This window comes from Ipomoea nil, unplaced genomic scaffold (genome assembly GCF_001879475.1).
Source record: "Ipomoea nil cultivar Tokyo-kokei standard unplaced genomic scaffold, Asagao_1.1 scaffold1101, whole genome shotgun sequence".
Classification (NCBI taxonomy): domain Eukaryota; kingdom Viridiplantae; phylum Streptophyta; class Magnoliopsida; order Solanales; family Convolvulaceae; genus Ipomoea; species Ipomoea nil.
Window position 1 is genome coordinate 103,773 of NW_017617529.1, and position 20,592 is coordinate 124,364.

The window sequence follows — 20,592 nt, forward strand, 5'->3', positions numbered from 1 at the left end:
GGTGGCTCATGCAGGGATTCAAAGACGCTTTGGATTTCAGTGGTTTGAAGGATTTCCAATTCAGAGGTTATCAGTTCACCTGGGAAAAAGGTAGAGGCACATCCAACTGGCTAAAGGAAAAACTTGACCGGATTCTTGTCAATAGCGGGTGGCTTGATATTTTCGAAGGTGCAAGAGCTGAGTCCTTCGAAGCCCCGTCCAGCGACCACATTCCACTCGCGATTTGGCCGTCTCCTGCGGCAAGTACTAGGAAGAGAAGAAGCTTCAAGTTCGAAAATTATTGGCTGAAAGAATCTCATTGCCGCGAGATTGTCCATCGTAGTTGGAGTGGATCGGAAGGCCTTCATCTGTGTTCCAGATTTGAGTTGTGCAGCACTGAAATCTGGAAATGGGGAAAAAATCTTAATAGAAACATGCAACCCCAAATTAACGATCTTAGAAGACTTTTGGGCACCCTCAGATTGAAAACAGACACCCAGAGCATAAGGGAGTTCTCCGATGGCCAGAAGCAGTTTCTTTTCCTCTTGAACAAACAGAACCAATTTTGGAAGCAAAGAGCAAAGTTTTTTTGGTTCAAGGGTGGTGATAACAACACCAAATTCTTTCACAATGCGGTGAAGCAGAGGAGGAGAAATAATGAGATTTTAAAGCTACGAAACCAGGCTGGAAATTGGGTCGAACAAGGTCCAGAGCTTGATTCTCTGGTAAGAGACTACTTCACAAACATTTTTTCTAGTACTGCTGGGAGTTGCTCTCCTGTTCTTAATTGTATAAATGCTTGTATTACCAATTCCCAAAATACTTTGTTGCTGCGTAAATTTACTTCTTCTGAGATCAGGATTGCTCTGTTTAGTATGCACCCAGACAAGAGTCCGGGATTTGATGGTTTTAATCCGGGCTTTTTTCAATCATTCTGGGATATTCTGGGAGATAGCCTTGTTAATTTCTGCAATGAGTTTTTATCCACCGGTAAACTCCCAAAGGAAATCAACACCACCCAGATAGTGTTGATACAAAAAAAAAACAATTCCGGAAACTATGGCAGACCTTAGGCCTATTGCCCTGTGCTCTGTTGCTTACAAGATCCTTGCTAAATCACTGGCAAATAGGCTGAAGATTTTATTGAATGACTTAGTTTCTGAGAATCAGGGTGCTTTCGTACCAAGGAGATTGATCACAGACAATATAATGCTTGCATATGAAATGCAACATTATATGAAAAGAAAAACACAAGGCCAGAAAGGGTTGGCAGCCCTCAAGCTTGACATAAGCAAGGCATATGACAGACTTGAATGGACTCTCTTGCGTAATATCATGATAAAGATGGGTTTCAATACCAAGTGGGTTGATCTTATTATGGAATGTGTTTCATCTGTAAGCTATTTTGTGCTGAACAAAGGTCATGAAATTGGTCCAATTTTACCTAATCGAGGCTTAAGGCAGGGTGATCCCATATCCCCTTACCTCTTTATTCTTGTTGCGGAAGGCTTCAGTGCTATGATAAGTGACCAGGAGAGAAGAGGTAATTTACATGGTATTACTGTCGCCAAGAATGCTCCCTCTATTAGCCATCTTTTTTTCGCCGACGATAGTTTCATTTTCTTCAAGGCTAATAAGGAGGAAGCTACCAATCTGAAAACTCTTCTATTTGATTATGAAAGGGCCTCAGGCCAAAGTATAAACCTGAGCAAGTCCTGTTTGGCTTTTAGCAGCAACACTCCGGTTACAATGAGGGCTCATCTCAGCGACATCCTGGGGATTCATCATAGCAACAACAATGGTAATTATCTTGGGCTTCCAATGATGGTTGGGAGGAACAGAAAAGAGATTTTAGGCTTCATTAAGAACCGCATTGCCAACCGCATCCAAGGGTGGAATCACCGTTTTATTTCCAAAGCGGGGAGGGAGATTCTTCTGAAAACAGTCCTCCAAGCCCTTCCAACTTATGCAATGGGGGTATTTCTTTTGCCTAAGGGTCTTGTCAAAGAGGTTGAAACAATTATGAATCAATATTGGTGGAAAGGTGGAGGCAATGATAAAAAGGGTATTGTTTGGAGATCTTGGAACAAACTGTGTAAACCAAGGAATTGGGGTGGGCTTGGTTTTCGAGATCTTGATCTTTTCAATCTTGCTCTCCTATCAAAACAAGCTTGGAGGCTCTTCCAGAACACAGATTCTTTGGTCTCTAGAGTTTACAAGGCGAGATACTACCCAAATTCATCTTTCCTTGATGCCAAAGTAGGGGCCAATCCATCATTTATTTGGAGTAGCATGATGGCCACACAGGACATTATCCGCAGACATACAAGATGGAGGATAGGGAACGGTTCTCAAACTCGAATATGGAAAGATAATTGGCTGCCGGACAACACAAACCCAAGAATCATGTCTTTCCCTTACCCGTTTATGGAGAATTCTAAGGTGGAGGACCTAATCGATCCCAACTCTAAAAACTGGGACGAGTCCACTATTAGGAACATCTTCATCTCCAGAGACGCTGATCTTATTATGCAAATTCCACTACCAAACCATCAGGTTCAAGATAGAATCATTTGGGGTCCTAATGAAGATGGAAAATTCTCAGTTAAGAGCTGCTATAAAGTTCTATATGGTGAGTTGAGCGAGGAGGATGTTGTTGGTTGAAAAAGCATTTGGCATTTTAATATTCCTCCCAAGGTCAAGAGCTTTTTGTGGCAAACATGTAATGGTTGTTTACCCACCAAAGATTCACTCAGGCAGAAGCACATTAACTGTGATGAGAAGTGCCACTTGTGTAAAGATGGCAAGGAATCCATACAACACATTTTTGTGGAGTGTGATTTTGCTAAGGCCTGCTGGAACGATATGCATTTTAATACTCTACCCAGCAACTCTTCTTCTTTCCAGGCTTGGATGAGTGATGCTATGAAAGTTCTCTCGTCGGATCAGATCTGCACTTTATCAATGGTATGCTGGAATATCTGGAAATTGAGGAATGATATTATTTGGAATAATCAGACTTTGGTTTCGGCAAGCAGCTTGATATTCAGAACAAAGGATTATTATGCGTCTTGGCATGCAGCTACGTCAGACAAACCGAGTTCCATGAGAAACACCACAAACATCGAGCGCTGGACAAAACCACAGCTGGGCTTCTTGAAGCTCAATGTCGATGCTGCCATAAACAAAGATAATGGATGTATGGGTTTCGGTTGTGTGTTAAGAGATGACCAAGGGAATTTTGTGGCCGCAAGAGGCACTAACTGGAGGGGTCTGTACAAGGCTAATGAGGCCGAAGCGATGGCAATCCGAGAATCTCTATCATGGCTCAAATCCTATGCTGTTAACACGAGCATTGTTGAGACTGATTCACTTCAAGTAGTCCAGAACTATAATTCATCTTTAGGAGATTCTTACTTTCATGTTATTTTGGATGATATTAAAAACTTAATGAGCTTGTTTGCTCATAGCAGTTTAGTGTTCTCTAGGCGATCTGCGAACCAGACGGCCCATTTGTTAGCTAGGCAGTCTGTTTCTTTGACTGGTTGCTCGGAGTGGTTCACGAACCCTCCTTCTATCATTTGTAACTCACTTATTTCGGATATGTTAATGAATTAATCTTTCGTACTCAAAAAAAATTAAAGAGCCACTCACCCACATGAGTATCTCCAGCGATCAGAAGCCCCAGTTTCCTCCGCGCCATAAGAGCCTCACGACAGGCAACAAATAAATGATGCGCACTCTCACTCTCCTCCCTGCATATGTGGCATATAATATTACAATTTTATTGTTTGGTGTTGTGTTTAATAATCTTGGTTCAAAAATTGACACATTATGTACCTATATTTAATGAGTAGAAAAATAAATGGTACGAAACATGTTAACCAACATCTTATGTGTTTGTGTTAACATATTTTGTATTTATAGTTAACAATTTGTGTGTATATAATTACCATGTTTTGTGCTTTCTTTATTTACAGGTATAAAAATTGTTAACGGCAAGTATAGAATGTGTTAATTGCAAACAATTTTTTGAAATTGGTGTTTAATTATTGTAATTTGTAATCGCAAATATACTCACTGTTTTGAACAAAAAAAAAAAAAAAAGAATAAAAAGCCATTTGAAAATCAGACAATTTAATCTCAGCTGTAACCCAAAATACTCATTTCCCACCTAAATTGCTCCTTTATGTGTTTCATTTTGATGAGTTCACCTTTAGAAATAGTATCTTCAAAGTATATCAGTACAATTAGGGGTGTAAACGAGCCGAGCCGAGCTCGTGCATGGGTTGGCTTGAGCTCGAGCTCGAGCTCGCTAAGCATGATTCGACTCAAGTTCGATCGAGCTCGAAAAATAATGTTCGATCTTGGCTCGGCAATTTTTCAAGCCACTCGATTGTTCGAGCTCGGGCTTGATTTGAGCTCGAATTCAGGCTCAATTTTAATTTCGAGTTTGACCTATTTGAATTCATATTTCAATTAATAATAAATATTATTTTATCGATACATAAATAATAAAACTTTTAAAAAATTCAAAAAATTCCAAACTTCAATATATAAAGGCTCAAAACATTCATTACAACTCTACGTTAATTACAAGTCAACAAGTAGTACTTGATCCTTGTACTTTCAAGATATTTCTTCTTGTAATTGGTTTACTTCAAATTCAATGAACGATCTGCTCAATAAGTGGTTTACCCCCACAAAGTTTATTCCAATTTTGTCTGAAGGTGGAAAAGGTTAAACCACCTGTCAAAGAAGAAATGTCGGAAGAAAATTGAGGAAAATCCAAATACTAATCAATGCAGTAAACTATGATATATACACACACACGAAAGTTTGGAAGAATGACCAGGGATCGAGTTTCACGACAGTGTGGGAGTAACCTCTCAAAGTGAGGGGCTCCTTGCGCGTAGTAAACAAATGTCTAGCCTCTGTGGTTCATGTTCAGTTGAGTTACCATAATTTACATCCTCCCATATGCTCTGTCGGGTCGGAATGTGGGGCCTTTAGGGTTGAGGTTCAACCTTTTGGAAGAATGATATATACACACACAAACACTCCAATAGATTGATGAATATGTAATTCATTGGCTTTACAATTTTCATACATATATTTATTCACTAAAGTAGAGAATCTTATGAACAAAACCTCTTGCATGTAACTTTTGCTTGACCTTGATATGAGACCAATTTGGCTGCAATAAACAAAGATTATTTAGAAGAAGATAATTGAGAGCAAGAAACCAATATTAAGGTACTTAAAGAATGTGTTATAACAAGATACTTGATAACAAGAAATTGCAATTCATGAAATAATGTTTGCCAACATGAAATGAGTCTAAATCATATTATTAACAATACATACAATGTGATTGGATTTCAATGAAAGCCACATCATATCAATACCATTGCAGAATATTTTTGTTCTATCAAATAGAAAGCTTAAATTCAATTGAGTAGAAAGCAATATAATTGTGAGCACTATCTAAAATCTAGAGAATGCAAGTAAAATCTAGGGGGATTTTGATCTGATGTACAATTGATAATCTTCTCTTTTAGTCTATAGCTCCATTTTTTTTATATATATATTTTTTGAAGAATAGTGTATAGCTCCATTTTAATTTTTAAGTATCATTACATTACAATTACAATGCTATTATTAATCTATAGCTCTAATCACACACTTCGCCGATTACTTCTCTCTGCACCAAAAGAACTGGCTGGAATTTCCAGTGTTTGATTTCCGGCCTTGAAGGCCGGATTTTCCAGCCTTCAATGCCAAAAATTACAGCCTAGACACAGCCTATTCGAAGACTAGAAAATTTCCAGTCTTCTTCGACACTCAAGCAATCAGAAATTAAGAATCAAAAACCAAAAATCAAGTTCCAAGGCAGAAAATTTCCAGACTCGAAGACAGAAAAATCAAGGTTCAACCAGCAATCAAAAAATTTCTAGACTCGAAGAAAATTTCAACCGAGAAATCAAAGAGAGGAGACTGAAGGAGGAGAGGAGTCCGTTTGTCGCTTGGAGCAGGCGAGGCGTCGCGTACCAAGAAGACGAAGTCATTATCACCTTGAATAGTAAAAATAGAAATGTGGGGGTAACCCATCCCACATCGAAGAATCATAAAGAACTCTCAGCTTTGGGCTTCTATATATTTGGCAATTCTAAGCCTTTTGAAATCACGCAGCCACGCGATGGACACATAGCGAACTATTCTTTCGCCTTTTACTAAAGAATACCGTGTGTACGTTGCAAAATAGTGGCATACGCCATTTTTTGGAGGGTTCCTTGTAACAGAGGACCCAACCAATTTCAGTGCAACTTTTGTTAATTGTGGTCATCTTTTGGGCTAATTAAACTATCATTTGAGTTTTTCCCTATTTTCATTGTAACTCTATTGAGCCATTCTTTGATTTTAGTTTTGTTAATAGTAATGCCTTTTGGTAGTCATTTTTCCATTTCAGTTTGATTTTTTTTTTTTTTTTTTTTTTTTTGGAGAAAAGGATCAAATAGAGTTATGTCATAGACCTGGGTCCAGGTGAACTGTCAAAATATACAACAATTATATACAACAATTTAGAGTTAATACCTCTAATGGTTTTCGAGGTGTGGTCATTCGAGTTTTAAATGACCTCCAATAGTAATAACTAGTGGACGTCCTGTGGTCATTTTAAACTCGGGTGAGTTTTTAGGACCATGGGTGATTATTTTTTAAAACATGAAAGATCATTGGAGGTCATTTAAAACTCGAATGATCATAGCTGGTAAATCGCTAATACTCAGAAGACCATTGGAGTTATTACCTCTGCAATTTATATACTGAATATTTCGGATGTGTTGCTTGCAGACAATTGAACCATTGTATAACAATTGGTGTTTAATTATTGTAATTTGTAATCGCAAATACTCAACTGTTTTGAACCCAAAAAAAAAAAAAAAAAAAAAAAAATAAAGCCATTTGAAATTCAGATAATCTAATCTTAGCTGTGACCCAAAATACTCATTTCCCACCTAAATTGCTCCTTTATGTGTTTCAAGAGAAATGCACATGTAATTTCAGGGATGTAAAAAGCAGTAAAGCACATAGAAAAGCCAAAATGGTAAAGGACTAGAAGATGAAGATCTAACTTCCACATTTCAAACAACTGATACACTTAGTTTACTGATCTATCAAATAAATGAATTTTATCAGTTACATTGGACATTTTAGACAAAATTAACGTAACAAAACTAGCATGGGACTGATACACCCTCCCATATCCCACCTATCAAACAACTAAACCTTACTAATTCAAATTTCTGCCCCTCGTTGCAGAGTTTTTTTTTTTTTTTTTTTTCAATTGGGAAAAAATTATTTCATTTCAGTTCATTGAGTTATCTCTAGAAACAACAACAATTTTTTTAGTCAATTCTTTTAAATGCAATATTCTGGGCTGCTGCCTGTTGGTAAAATGAACCATAGTGTAAACTACTTAACTAGAGAAGAAAACAACCCTAATTAGTTTTTGATAATTAACAACATTATTAAGAGCAAAGATTCAATCCTTCATAGCAGTTAACAACACAAAAATTAATTTGTTGTTATTGATTTGGCTATTCAATTCTAACCTGGGAGCTAAAACCATATTTTCCATTAAGCTTAATTAGCAACTTACTTGAACGGCGAGGCGCAGAGCCGGGCAGCCGGCAGCCGGCGAGGCAGGAGATGGAGAACTGGTCTCTGGTCCGGCGACGAGCAAGGTTAAGCGATTTTGTTAGATATATTAAATATAATATATTTAATATAATATATATTAAATATAATATATTTAATATAATATATATTAAATATAATATAATATATCTATAATATATATTAAATATAATATGTATATATATTATATTTATATATATTGAGGAGAGAGAGAGAGATGGAATAGATAATTTTATTGATGATTAGAAATGCTTGAATAACAAATCTATTTATACTAGATAAGATAATTCAAATGCTAAAATAAAGGAGTTAATGCTCCATGTAAAGCTAACATCATGGCCATGTACTGCACCTATAATTACTCCCATTATTTTTAACCAATTAACTAACTACTTGGTTTAATATTACTAATAATAATAATAATAATAATAATAATAATATTATTATTATTATTATTATTATTATTATTATTATTATTATAACATTGCCTCCTTTAAACCAAGTTGAATATATTGGTCATCCCAATATCCTTCTTCAATTTAAGAAATGTCTCTGTCTTCAACGGCTTCGTAAAAATATCTGCAACTTGACATTCACTCGAACAATACTCAATGTTGATTTGTTTTTCAGCAACCAGTTCTCTGATTTTGTGATACTTGATATCAATGTGTTTACTGCGACCATGAAAGACAGGATTCTTGGACAACGAAATTGCTGACTTGTTGTCACAAAAAATAGTTGTTGGTGCTTCCTGCTTGTGTTGTAAGAACTCCAAAATTCTCCTCAACCAAACTGCTTGAGTTGCACAGTTTGCTGCTGCAATATATTCTGCTTCTGCGGTTGAAAGTGCTACAATCTGCTGCTTCTTTGAAGACCAAGAAAATATGGCTGAACCAAGATAGAAGGCATATCCTGATGTGCTTTTTCTGGTCTCAATATCTCCAGCCCAATCACTGTCTGTGTACCCAACAAGTTCCACAGCTTCATTAGTAGAGTAAAAAATTCCATCATTACTCGTACCTTTGACATATCTCAGAATTCGCTTTGCTGCAGCCCAATGTGATTCTTTTGGCTCCTCCATGAATCTGCTAAGTATCCCAACTCCAAAAGAAATATCTGGCCTTGTTGCCACCAGATACCTCAGACTCACAATTAAGCTTTTATAAGATGTAACATTCACATTCTTACCACACTCATCTTTGGACACCTTTAACTTTTCAGCTAACGGAGTCGAAACTGGTTTGGAGTTTTCCATTTTGAACTTTTTCAAAATATCAGCAGCATACTTCTTCTGTGAAATAAAGATTCCACCATCCATTTGAATAACCTCAAGGCCAAGAAAGTAAGACATAAGGCCCATATAAAGGATATTGGGATGACCAAGTCAGCAATTTCGTTGAAGACAGGGACATTTCTTAAATTGAAGAAGGATATTGGGATGACCAATATATTCAACTTGGTTTAAATGAGGCAATGTTATAATAATAATAATATTATTATTATTATTATTAGTAATATTAAACCAAATAGTTAGTTAATTGGTTAAAAATAATGGGAGTAATTATAGGTGTAGTACATGGCCATGATGTTAGCTTTACATGGAGCATTAACTCCTTTATTTTAGCATTTGAATTATCTTATCTAGCCTTCCTTTATTAGGCGCTTGCTTTAAGCCATACAAGGCTTTTCTCAACCTGTACACTTTATTTTCCTCCCCTTTCTTCAGAAATCCTGCAGGTTGCTCAACATATATTTCTTCATCAAGAAAACCATTCAGAAAAGCAGACTTGACATCCATTTGATGCAATTTCCAATCATTTTGAGCAGCAAGAGAAATAACCATTCGAACTGTATCAAGTCTACTTACAGGAGCAAAAACCTCAAAATAATCAATACCTGGTTTCTGCTTGTAACCCTTTGCTACCAACCGTGCCTTAAAACGGTTAATTTCTCCATTTGATTTGTACTTCGTTCTGTAAACCCACTTTACTCCAATCGGCTTCTTTCCAGGAGGTAAATCTGTTAACTCCCAGGTACCATTCTTTTCAATGGCACGTATCTCCTCATCCATCGCCTTAAGCCAATGAGTTTCTGTAGCAGCCTCCTCAAAAGTTAAAGGATCACAATCTGCAAAGAGATCAAATTGAACAATCTCTTCATCAGACAGGTCATTATCATGACCCAAAACATAATCCTGCAAGCGAGCTGGTAAGTGGCGCTCGCGCTGAGATCGTCGAACTGACGACTCTGGCTGTGAAGGAGACTGAACATTATCTGGAATCAGTTGCTCTTCAACAATATTTTCAACAGCAGGAATAACAACTGAACTTTCATCTTTAGCTAACCAATCCCAAACACCATATTCATCAAAAGTGACATCACGACTTATAACAACCTTCTTAGTTTCAGGATTGTATAGTTTATAAGCCTTTGAAGCGTCACTATAACCAATGAATATGCACTTCTCACCTTTATCATCCAACTTCTTTCTCAATGGATCCGGCACATGTGCATATGCCAAAAATCCAAAAACCTTGAGATATTTGATAGAGGGTTTTCTCCCACTCCAAGCTTCTTCGGGCGTCTTATCACGGACACTCTTAGTTGGACACCTATTCAACACATAGACAGCACAAGCAACAGCTTCTGCCCAAAAAGGTTTAGGCAGATCCTTGGATTTCAACATGCACCTCACCATATCCATGATTGACCTATTCTTCCTCTCAGCCACTCCGTTTTGTTGTGGAGTGTATCTAGTTGTCATTTGGTGCTGAATACCCTTTTCTTTCAGAAAATTATCACAAGCAATATATTCTGTACCTCTATCAGTTCTCAAGATTTTAACTTCATAACCACTTTGCTTTTCAACAAAAACCTTAAATTTTTTGAAAACATCACATGCTTCAGACTTTTGCTTCAGAAAGTAAACCCATGTTTTTCTACTGAAATCATCAATGAAAGTAATAAAGTACTTACAACCTCCATGTGAGGGAACCTCCAACGAACATAGGTCTGAGTGAATAATCTCCAACTGTTTTGTGGCTCTTCTTGACTTGCCCACGGGAAAGGGATCTCTATGCTTCTTTCCAATCACACAAATCTCACATATACGATCAGGGACATTCACAACAGGTAAATCAGAAACAAGTTCCTTTCTCGCAAGATAGTGTAATCCAGAAAAATGAAAATGCCCAAACCGCATATGCCATAACCAATTATCATCACAAACTTCAGAATTAAAGCAAGCAAGGAGAGTATGCTTAATTTTCAAAGGAAATAGTCGATTTTGAGACATATTTACCTTTGCAATCAAAACTCCTTTAGCATCTGCAATGGTACAACACCCCTGAGCAATATCCATCTTATATCCTTTTTCTGACAACTGTCCCATACTCAACAAGTTTTGGTGTAGTTCAGGAACATAGAACACATCAGATATAAAATTGTGAGTACCATCCTTCAACTGAATAGAGATTTTACCTTTTCCCAAAATTGGCACCTTTGACTTATTGCCAAATGTCACTTCAGACCGGACTGATTCATCCAGTTCAGAAAACAATTCTTTCTTCCCACACATATGGTTACTACACCCAGTATCCAAGAACCATATGTTCTTATCTGCAGAAAAACTATCGCTGGCTAAAAGTAAAGTTTCAGAACTCTCACCAGACTTTTCAGCAATGTTTGCTTGATTTCCACGATTGTTGTCCTCTTTATACCAACAATCTGCAATCTTGTGCCCATACTTGCCACAATTGTAGCAATGAAATGGAAATTTACCTTGTTTGGTATTACCTCCACCTCTTCCTTGGTTGGAGTTACCACGTCCTCCTCCTTGGTTGAAGTTACCACGACCTCTTCCACTAGAACCTCCTCTTCCTCTTCCACGACCTCTACCAGATCCTCCACCTCTTTGATTAGTGCCAGTCACATTAAGGGTGACTTGACTCTTCAAAGCTTCTTCTGCTAGTGGTTCCGATTTTGACGCAATCCTGTCAATATGACTTTCTACCATACCTTTCAGCTCTGCAATTGATAAGAGCTCGGTTTTGTGTGACTCTGTTATTGAAGCCACCACATGGTCATACTTCATCGGCATAGTTCGAAGAACTTTTTCAACCACTGCACCATCTTCAATCGTATCTCCATATAGCATCATCTTATTCACCATATCAATAAGACGAGTGAAATACGCATCTACTGTTTCTGTAGAGGTCATCTCACAATTATCGTACAACCTTCTCAACGACTGCAACTTAGACTTCTGCGCCCGATCGACTCCTTTGTGTGATACCTTTAAGATGTCCCAGGCTTGTTTTGCTGTTTGAGCACGAGCTAATTGCCCAAAAATGGAATAATGAACACCTTGGTGAATCTGACCCAAGGCCAATTTATCTCGCCGTATAGCGCCTGCTTCAGCTCCTTCTTGTAGACCGGGATCAACAAAGCTCCAAAGATTTTGAGCTTGCAAATGTGTGGACATCATAATTTGCCAATAATTGTAATCGAGTTTCCCGTCCAATTTGGGACCCGACCATACAATATTGAAATTTGCAGTCATATTTCACTACGAAAAATATCTCGGGGTTGAAAGGTTGACTGGCTCTGATACCAAATGTTAGATATATTAAATATAATATATTTAATATAATATATATTAAATATAATATAATATATCTATAATATATATTAAATATAATATGTATATATATTATATTTATATATATTGAGGAGAGAGAGAGAGAGATGGAATAGATAATTTTATTGATGATTAGAAATGCTTGAATAACAAATCTATTTATACTAGATAAGATAATTCAAATGCTAAAATAAAGGAGTTAATGCTCCATGTAAAGCTAACATCATGGCCATGTACTGCACCTATAATTACTCCCATTATTTTTAACCAATTAACTAACTACTTGGTTTAATATTACTAATAATAATAATAATAATAATAATAATAATAATAATATTATTATTATTATTATTATTATTATTATTATTATTATAACAGATTTGGAGATGGGATTTGGGTCCGGTGTGGCGTACCAAGAAAACGAAGTTATCATCGCCTTGAATAGTAAAAATAGAAATGTGGGGGTAACCCATCCCACATCGAACAAACATAAACAACTCTCAGCTATGGGCTTCTATATATTTGGCAATTCTAAGTCTTTTGAAACCACGCAGCCACGCGATGAACACATAGCGAATTATTCTTTCGCCTTTTACTAAAGAATACCGTGTGTTCGTCGCAAATAGTGGCATACGCCATTTTTTGGAGGGTTCCTTGTAACAGAGGACCCAACCAATTCCAGTTCAACTTTTGTTATTTCATGTCCAGTTATGGACTGACGTTTGAGATTTTCCCTATTTTTTATTGTTTGTCTGTTGAGCCATTTTTTGAGTAGTACTTGTTATTTCATGTCCAGTTATGGACTGACGTTTGAGATTTTCCCTATTTTTTATTGTTTGTCTGTTGAGCCATTTTTTGAGTAGTACTGTACTACTTTTTTTTTTTTTTTTTTTTTTTTTTAACTTCAATTGTCTTTTTTTTTTTTTTTTTTGGAAAAGATTCAAAAAGATATTTGAGGGTTGCGGTATATTGGTTAAATTTTTGTGTATAGATTCTTGGTAATGTAAGATTTTATTTTTGTGTTTAGATTCTTGGTAATGTTAGATTTTATTTTTGTGTTTAGATTCTTGGTAATGTTAGATTTTATTTTTGTGTTTTGATTTTTGGTAATGTTAGATTTTATTTTTGTGTTTAGATTCTTGGTAATGTTAGATTTTTGTGTTTGGTTAAAATTAATGTATGTAATATAAGAGTTCATATTTATGTTATAATGGTTATGTTACGTTAACACCATCAACATATATCATGTTCAAAAAGTTTTATTTTAATTCTTTTGTCCAAAGAGTTTAAATTTTCATCTTCTATGCACAAATGTGATATTTTATTTTCACAAAATTATATATCTATAAATACGCATAAAGCCTCAGTATTTTTTGCCCAGACGACTTTTTTTTTTTTTTTTTTTTTTTTTGTTTGTATGCTTTAATGGTTAGACCTTGCTGAAATGCTTTAATGCTTGAAAGATATGTGTTTCATTTTTTATCAAGAGAAATGCACATGTAATTTCAGGGATGTAAGCAGTAAAGCACATAGAAAAGCCAAAATGGTAAGGACTAGAAGATGAAGATCTAACTTCCACATTTCAAACAACAGATACACTTAGTTTTACTGATCTATCAAATAAATGAATTTTATCAGTTACATTGGGCAATTTAGACAAAATTAACGTAACAAAACTAGCATGGGACTGATACACCCTCCTCCCATATCCCACTATCAAACAACTAAACCTTACTGATACAAATCTCTGCCCCTTGTCGCAGATTTTTTTTTTCTTTTTCTTTTCCTCCCTACTCCGTGAAGTTGCACTACACTTTTCCATATACAGATACCACAAATATAACACATTTCAAGGGTGTACTGTGTTAAAAACTTCTATACCTTCTTGACTTAGTATACCACAACTCGGAGAAGCCCTGGTTGTGGTTCGGAGTAGTCAAGGCCTTCCTCCTCGAGGAGGTAGCGTTGGATGGCAGTTGGAAGTCTAGCTGGAGTCCTTGAACCCTTGGTGTGATGCCCTGTCCCGACACAAATGAATACCTGCAGCCGCTGATCTGCTGATCTTGCTGCGTTTCTCAAAACAGCTAGCTCGCGCTTAAGGACTTGAATACCTTCTGAAACATGAAGTCCATGCAGGTCAATAATTCTTTCCTGTCCTCTGCCATTGGTTGACACCTCTTGATTCCTGAGAATAAGAAATTCAATACCAGCAGGGCGTAAATTTTAATGTTCTTAGTACCAAACTACCAAAACATATATCATCATATTAATTGATGTGTAAAAATCTGTAAGCAGCCTGGCTTCAGGCCTGAAAGTGCAGACTAAAGGGTAAGATGTGACCAGATCGAAGCTGAGAAATTGAAAATTAGTTTGGCCCTGTTTGGTAAAAAATTGGCCTATAGGCCAATTTTGGTTTATTTGACTACTATTAATTGTTTGATTTAGTTAAAATATCAATATAAATGTTTGGCTAATTAGTTTTTTGCAACTCCAAAAGGCTAAAATTCAAAAGGTTACTCCAACCAACTTTTTCAATTAGCTTTTTGAGAAAAGAAATTATACCAAACAGCTATCAGCTAACAGCTAATTAACCAAACATTTTTCTACAATCAGCTAATGTTATCAACTATTTATACCCTCTAATTAACACAATCAGCTAATAGCTAACAGCCATTTTACCAAACATGGCTTATAGTTAGGCACACCAGATGGGTGGAGTATGGACTCCTAGAGTCTAGGAGCTCGAGTCAAGGGGAGCATTGGGAAGAATGAATATTATATACTAAAAGATACCAAACACAGTCTTTGTAAAGAGGCTGAGGCCATTGTCAAACAAATTTGAAGTGTATTGCAACAAATTAGAGCATGAATCAAGAACACAAACCTTACGCGGAATATAGATTCCTGAGCTCTGCCGTGAGCATCCTTCATTTTCATATTGTGCAGCTGCCCTTTTTCACTCAATTCTTTAGCTAAAGCCTTCTGACCACTAAGGTATGCCTGACGAGCCTGCTCTTGCATATAAAATCCCAGTGGTTAAAGTGTAAATACACCATATAAAAAAACCCAAAAGTAACAGTATCTGGTGAAGCTATATCCAGATTTGGCACATAGAAGAATATGCATCTCATCTTTAAGCAGTGAAATAAAAGAAACATGTTAGCCATAAATAGCTTTTACCACATGTTCCTGTCAACAAATAAACAAACTACAATTAACAATTACGATACCCATAAATATACTGGGATAGAGTAGCCTCTATATGCAGGGACTAAAACACCCCACACAAGATTTCTCCCCATGGAAACCACCCCCCAAAAACCAAACCTCACATTTGCCATTTGAACCAAAGATAATCAGCCTTTTGTCACCACACCATTTATTTTATTTTTATTATTATTTTAAAAAAGCACCTGTTCAAAGTATGCATTGCGCAGACGTGCATGGTCACGAGCTTCTTCCCGCATTTCAGAATACATATTTGCTGCAATATAAAGAACGTTAAAGAAGATACATTCTAAAATATTGTCCACAACTAAAATTTCATGAAAAATATTACCAACTGCCTCTCCAGTTTCAAGCCAGGCAGGAGCTGCACGAGTTGACCCCCGGCTGTGCAACCTATCACCATAGACTGCCCTACTTTGGCTACCATTGTAAGGACTAGCCAGCACATGTGAATTTCTACTTGATCCAACTCTGGCATCATTGGATCCATGTTTGTCATACTTCCACATGCTAGAGTCTTGAGATGCCATCTTTTTGACAGCAGATGCAAAATCCAGAGTACCTCTGTAGGGTAAGGAAGAGCCAGATTTGAATGCAAGGGTGCTATCCTTTCCAGATTCCCTGTAGGGACTAAACTCCTGTTGGAGATCATCTCCAGAGTAGGTCAGTAGGCTGTTTTCATTATCTGCTACAGAAAGAGCTGGGAAATCCAGTGCACTAAGATTTGGAGCAGGCACAGCCTTGGAATTCAGATTCTGGTTCAACTCAGAATCAACTTGTTGCTGCAGTTAAAATAAACATATATTAAAGTCTGTCGAATAATGGTTTCAAGCATATTTCAAGGGTGCCTTTTCCTAAATAAATTAACATCTTACTAGTGTCATCTACTTAGTGGCAGACTGGCTGTTAAAATAAGGACATGTCTTGTGAAATTAGAGACTTAAACTAGCTAATACAGACACCACAATTAACACATAGGAAATACCAAGTTTTAACTTCAAATTTTAGAGCCACAGAAATGAGAGGGGAAATGGATCAAAAGAGCAAAAAATTGTGCACAACTCCTTAGAATATTAGCAAGAATTGTAGAAGATCATCTCCACACTAATCAGCAATGATATTACAAGGCCATATCTTCAATGATGAGCTTTCCAATAAGTTATGGTGAAGCAAAGAATTCACAATATAATTATAACCTTCAAGGAAGATGGACGTATTCAAGATGAGTATTTAAAGGTGAAAACATTAAAAATGGAACTGCTGAAAACAGTCCACCAAATGCAAGTATCTAACAACTTGAAAAAGGGTACATGATAAGTCCAGACTAATGTGCTAAGTTAAATCAAAGATATTTGCAGAATACAGATACAGACCCCTGATGCAAATTTTAGATGTCCAACTGGGTAAATAACAAAGTACATACTAACAAAAAATATCAGTTTCCATTAAAATACCAAACACATTTATCCATTATAAAAGCATATAATGATGTTATAAGATACCTTGTTTATACTTCCACTTAATCAAGAACAGAATATTTCACAAAGGTGAATCTAATTTACAATGAAATGCCACAAAAGTCCTGATATATTACAAAAATTGCACAAAAACACATTCAATTACCAAAAATCACAGGATTAGCACTCACACAGTTCAACTGTAGTGTGCAATCATGGTTTCTCAAATATACCTAAACAAGCTGACAGCCAAAAGGCAGTGTTGCAAAAATCGCGCCTAGGCGCTAGGCGCCGCCCGGCCGCGGCGAGGAAGGCCGGAATCGGCCTCCTCCGCGGACGGGCGGCTAGGCGGCCGCCTAGCCGGCTGAACCGGCCGTTTATTTTATTTTATTTTATTTTATTTTTTTATTTTATTTTTTTAGGGTTGATAATTTGCGGTTAAGCATCAAACGACCAAAATAACCCATTTACTAGATATGAGTGTTGACTTGTTGAAGTTTCTACTTTTTGTAAAGTGTAGAAACTTTGTCAAGGCATAACTTTTGACTGGGTTATCCGTTTTGGACAAAAAAAAAATTGAAATCGCGTAGTTTTTCGAGATCTATGTGAAAGAAACTGCCGTTTAGGCGGTTTGCCCCATCAATTTCTCAAAAAATGCTTCTTTTGCTCTTAATTTTAGTTTTTTTAATGTATTTAGATGGTTTCAACAATATTTTGAACAATTTTATAGCCACTTAAATAAATAGTTTCTAAGAAAAAACTATGGGATCTTTATGTTTCATTAGTGAACTTTTACAATTTTTAGTTTTAATTTTATTTTTTTTAAACTAAAAAAAATTTTAAAAATCGGTGGCGCCTAGGGGGCGCCTAACGTATTTTGCAACCTTGCCGAAAGGTATTCTTAAGTTTAACTAAGGCACATTACCAAGTTGTCGCCTAATTGTAGTACTTCCTTAATCAGCTTTGCTACATAAGACAACATTGTAATTATGACTAAGCAGCATACAAATAGATCTAGAGCAATTCTTGATAGGATTTAAATGATGCAATTACAAACCTAACACCTATTATGCAACTCTGACTGTTTAAATTTTAGGGGAAAAAAATGAATGAAAATACCTCAAGTTGAGAAAGCATCTCAACAGTCAGATTCAAGTCACCTCCATTGGCATAGTACACCTCAGCAAGACTTTCAGCTGCAAAACCAGGGAATTTTGAAGCCAAAAACTCAACAGGGTTTATGCCTATATCCTCTACAAACTGTTGTTCATTTATTACATCAGTAAGGAATTCATGTCTCGAGTTCACATCATAAGGAGGTGCCTCTCTAACATTAGCAAGAAACTCGTTATTGTTCAGATGTTGCTTCTCCCAATGATTACCAGGCAAAAGATGGAAACTCGTTGAGGATGCATCTTCAGCAAAGCGTGAAGCAAGATAGCTTGTCTTTTCATCAAAGCTAGTACCATTAATTTGGTTTGGGGATAACCGCTGCTGTTCTTTCAACATAAAAGCACTGCCTGTTGAGGTAGGGAACCTTGAAGTATTAGTGATATCAGTTAATGACAAATTGGAAAAAGGAAGACTACTGATCCCATGGTCATCATCTTCTCCCATGACCTCAAAATCAGTTGTAATGTCATCAGGGAGCCGGCAACGCCAGTAGCGGCGCACTTCATCATCGGAGTTATTTGAAACAGATGATTCCGATCTATCTAATACAGATTTCCCTAGTGTGCTTGTGTTCACATCAGCAAACTTTGATGCATCCGTATTGCTAGTATTGCCAGAGGGTGATCTTAGTGCAAAAGGAATAAATTCTGCTGCATTTGGATTCAAAGTTGTTGCCTTGGCTGAACTGTGATCTCTGTCACCGGTAGGAATCCCTTTTCCCAAAAAGCTCATTCTTTTTCTCTTCCTTGTTCAAATAGTAGATAGATAAGAAAAAACAGTTTCTACTAGCACAAAATAACTTCTAATGGTTACAAAGTAGCAATATTGCAGAGCATATCAGCCAAAACCTGCAACGAAGTTTAGAGACAAAAGCTTTAGTCCAAAGTGCAACATCATAAACTCTCAAAGTAGTTCCCAAACAAATCAATCAGCATTAACATTACACCACTATTCGATCAAAAAAGTTGCACTAGTAATGGCATTGCATACAATAAATTGATAACTAAGCAATTACTCTAAAATTAATTACACTAGGGGCATAATTCAACCACCAAAAAAAAAAAAAAAAAAAAATCATTAATTAAAGTTTTATAGCAACGACCAATACTAGATAAGTTTACTTTCAAGCAAATGACTTTCAAGCAACTGATGAATTTTGCTTGAAAGTAAACTTCTTCTTTGGGAGAAGAAGAAGTAGTTTACTTTCAAGCAAAATTCATCAGTTACTTAATCAAAACAATCAATAACCAACATCATGTATTCATGTATTCCATGAATTCAACATACGGTCGATGATAGTCAAAAAGCAACAGTTTAAATAAAAACCTTCATCCCAATTATATTCAATAAATAACTAAATATCTATAACAAACTATGCATAATTCCTAAACATAAGAATTAAGCAATTAATTAAACCCTAACCTCGTCATTAAAATAGCAACTTTTTTTCCAAATTTGCATTTAAAACTACCCAACAAATGAGAAACAACCCAGAATAAAAATCTGTAACTTTATAGCAACACAATCTCCACAGATCTCCAAGAATCTCAACCAAAATTCGAAGTAAACTTGCACAAAATAAAATAATATAAAAGTCAAAGCGAAGCTCCGAGATCTGAGTGCTTCAGCTTATACCTTTACGAAGCTCTATAATCGAGAGCGCCATATCCAAAGGTTCCATTAGCGATTACGAGAAACAGTTGTAGAGAGAGAAAGCGATAGAATAGAAAGAGGAAGTGATAAAATACAGAGAAAAAAAAAAGAGTTAGAGAGAGAGAGAGAGAGAGAGAGAGTGGGAGTATATCCTATTCACTAATTAGCACAGAAAAAGAGATTGAATTCTCGTTGTTGTTCATTTCCTTCCTCTTCTTCTTCTTCTTCTTCTTCTTCTTCTTCTTCGAGGATTGTGGCGAGAGGGTTTAATTTCGTTTTTCCTCTTCCCTCGAGTCTTAATTGTGTTTTTCTATCTCAGCTCTCTCTCTCTCTCTCTCTCTCTCTCTCCTTTTTCAAGCTTTGACATTCTTTTCCTTTTTTTCTCGTTTTGAGACCACAACATGTAAAGGAATCCTTGGCCACTCAAAATGACCAAACATTTTTCTTATTTGAGTTAATACATGGATCCTCCGAGTACAATGATTTTGCTGAGTTTAGTTTTAAGTTTTCAAATTGATCATATGTAGTCCTTTGAATTTCAAATTGTTATCATCTGTAGCCTAAGTTAACCACCAATAGTCTTTCAATTATCAAATTTTAATCATGAAAGATCACGATTGGTTAAATTTTAAAAATTGAAGGACCACAGGTGGTCAATTTAAGAGTTTAGGATTATACGTGTAAAAATCACTATACTCGAAGAACCTTAAATGACATAAACTCTTTTGTATTTTCTTGGCAAATTGTATCACAAGCGAGATCGAT

The 20,592-nt window shown here is 36.2% G+C and overlaps 1 protein-coding gene across 1 annotated transcript; it reads right to left on the reverse strand.

The window, feature by feature from the left end:
• Positions 1–13,919: 13,919 nt before the first annotated feature.
• LOC109183172 (polyadenylate-binding protein-interacting protein 7-like) lies at positions 13,920–20,192 on the reverse strand. The gene is made up of 6 exons (XM_019333360.1): positions 19,810–20,192; positions 18,121–19,022; positions 15,876–16,326; positions 15,730–15,800; positions 15,201–15,325; positions 13,920–14,501 (listed from the first exon to the last, which is right to left on the reverse strand). The coding sequence occupies exons 2-6, from the start codon at positions 18,904–18,906 to the stop codon at positions 14,207–14,209; spliced, it is 1,728 nt and encodes a 575-aa protein (XP_019188905.1). The 5' UTR covers positions 18,907–19,022; positions 19,810–20,192; the 3' UTR covers positions 13,920–14,206.
• Positions 20,193–20,592: the final 400 nt, after the last annotated feature.

Excerpts from the sequence above, each read along its gene's own strand:
- LOC109183172 (XM_019333360.1), bottom strand. The coding sequence starts at position 18,906 with ATGAGCTTTTTGGGAAAAGGGATTCCTACCGGTGACAGAGATCACAGT. Across the intron at positions 15,801-15,875 it reads TGAAACTGGAGAGGCAGTTG|CAAATATGTATTCTGAAATG; the intron begins GTAATATTTTTC and ends TTTATATTGCAG. Across the intron at positions 15,326-15,729 it reads GCAATGCATACTTTGAACAG|GCTCGTCAGGCATACCTTAG; the intron begins GTGCTTTTTTAA and ends ATGCAAGAGCAG.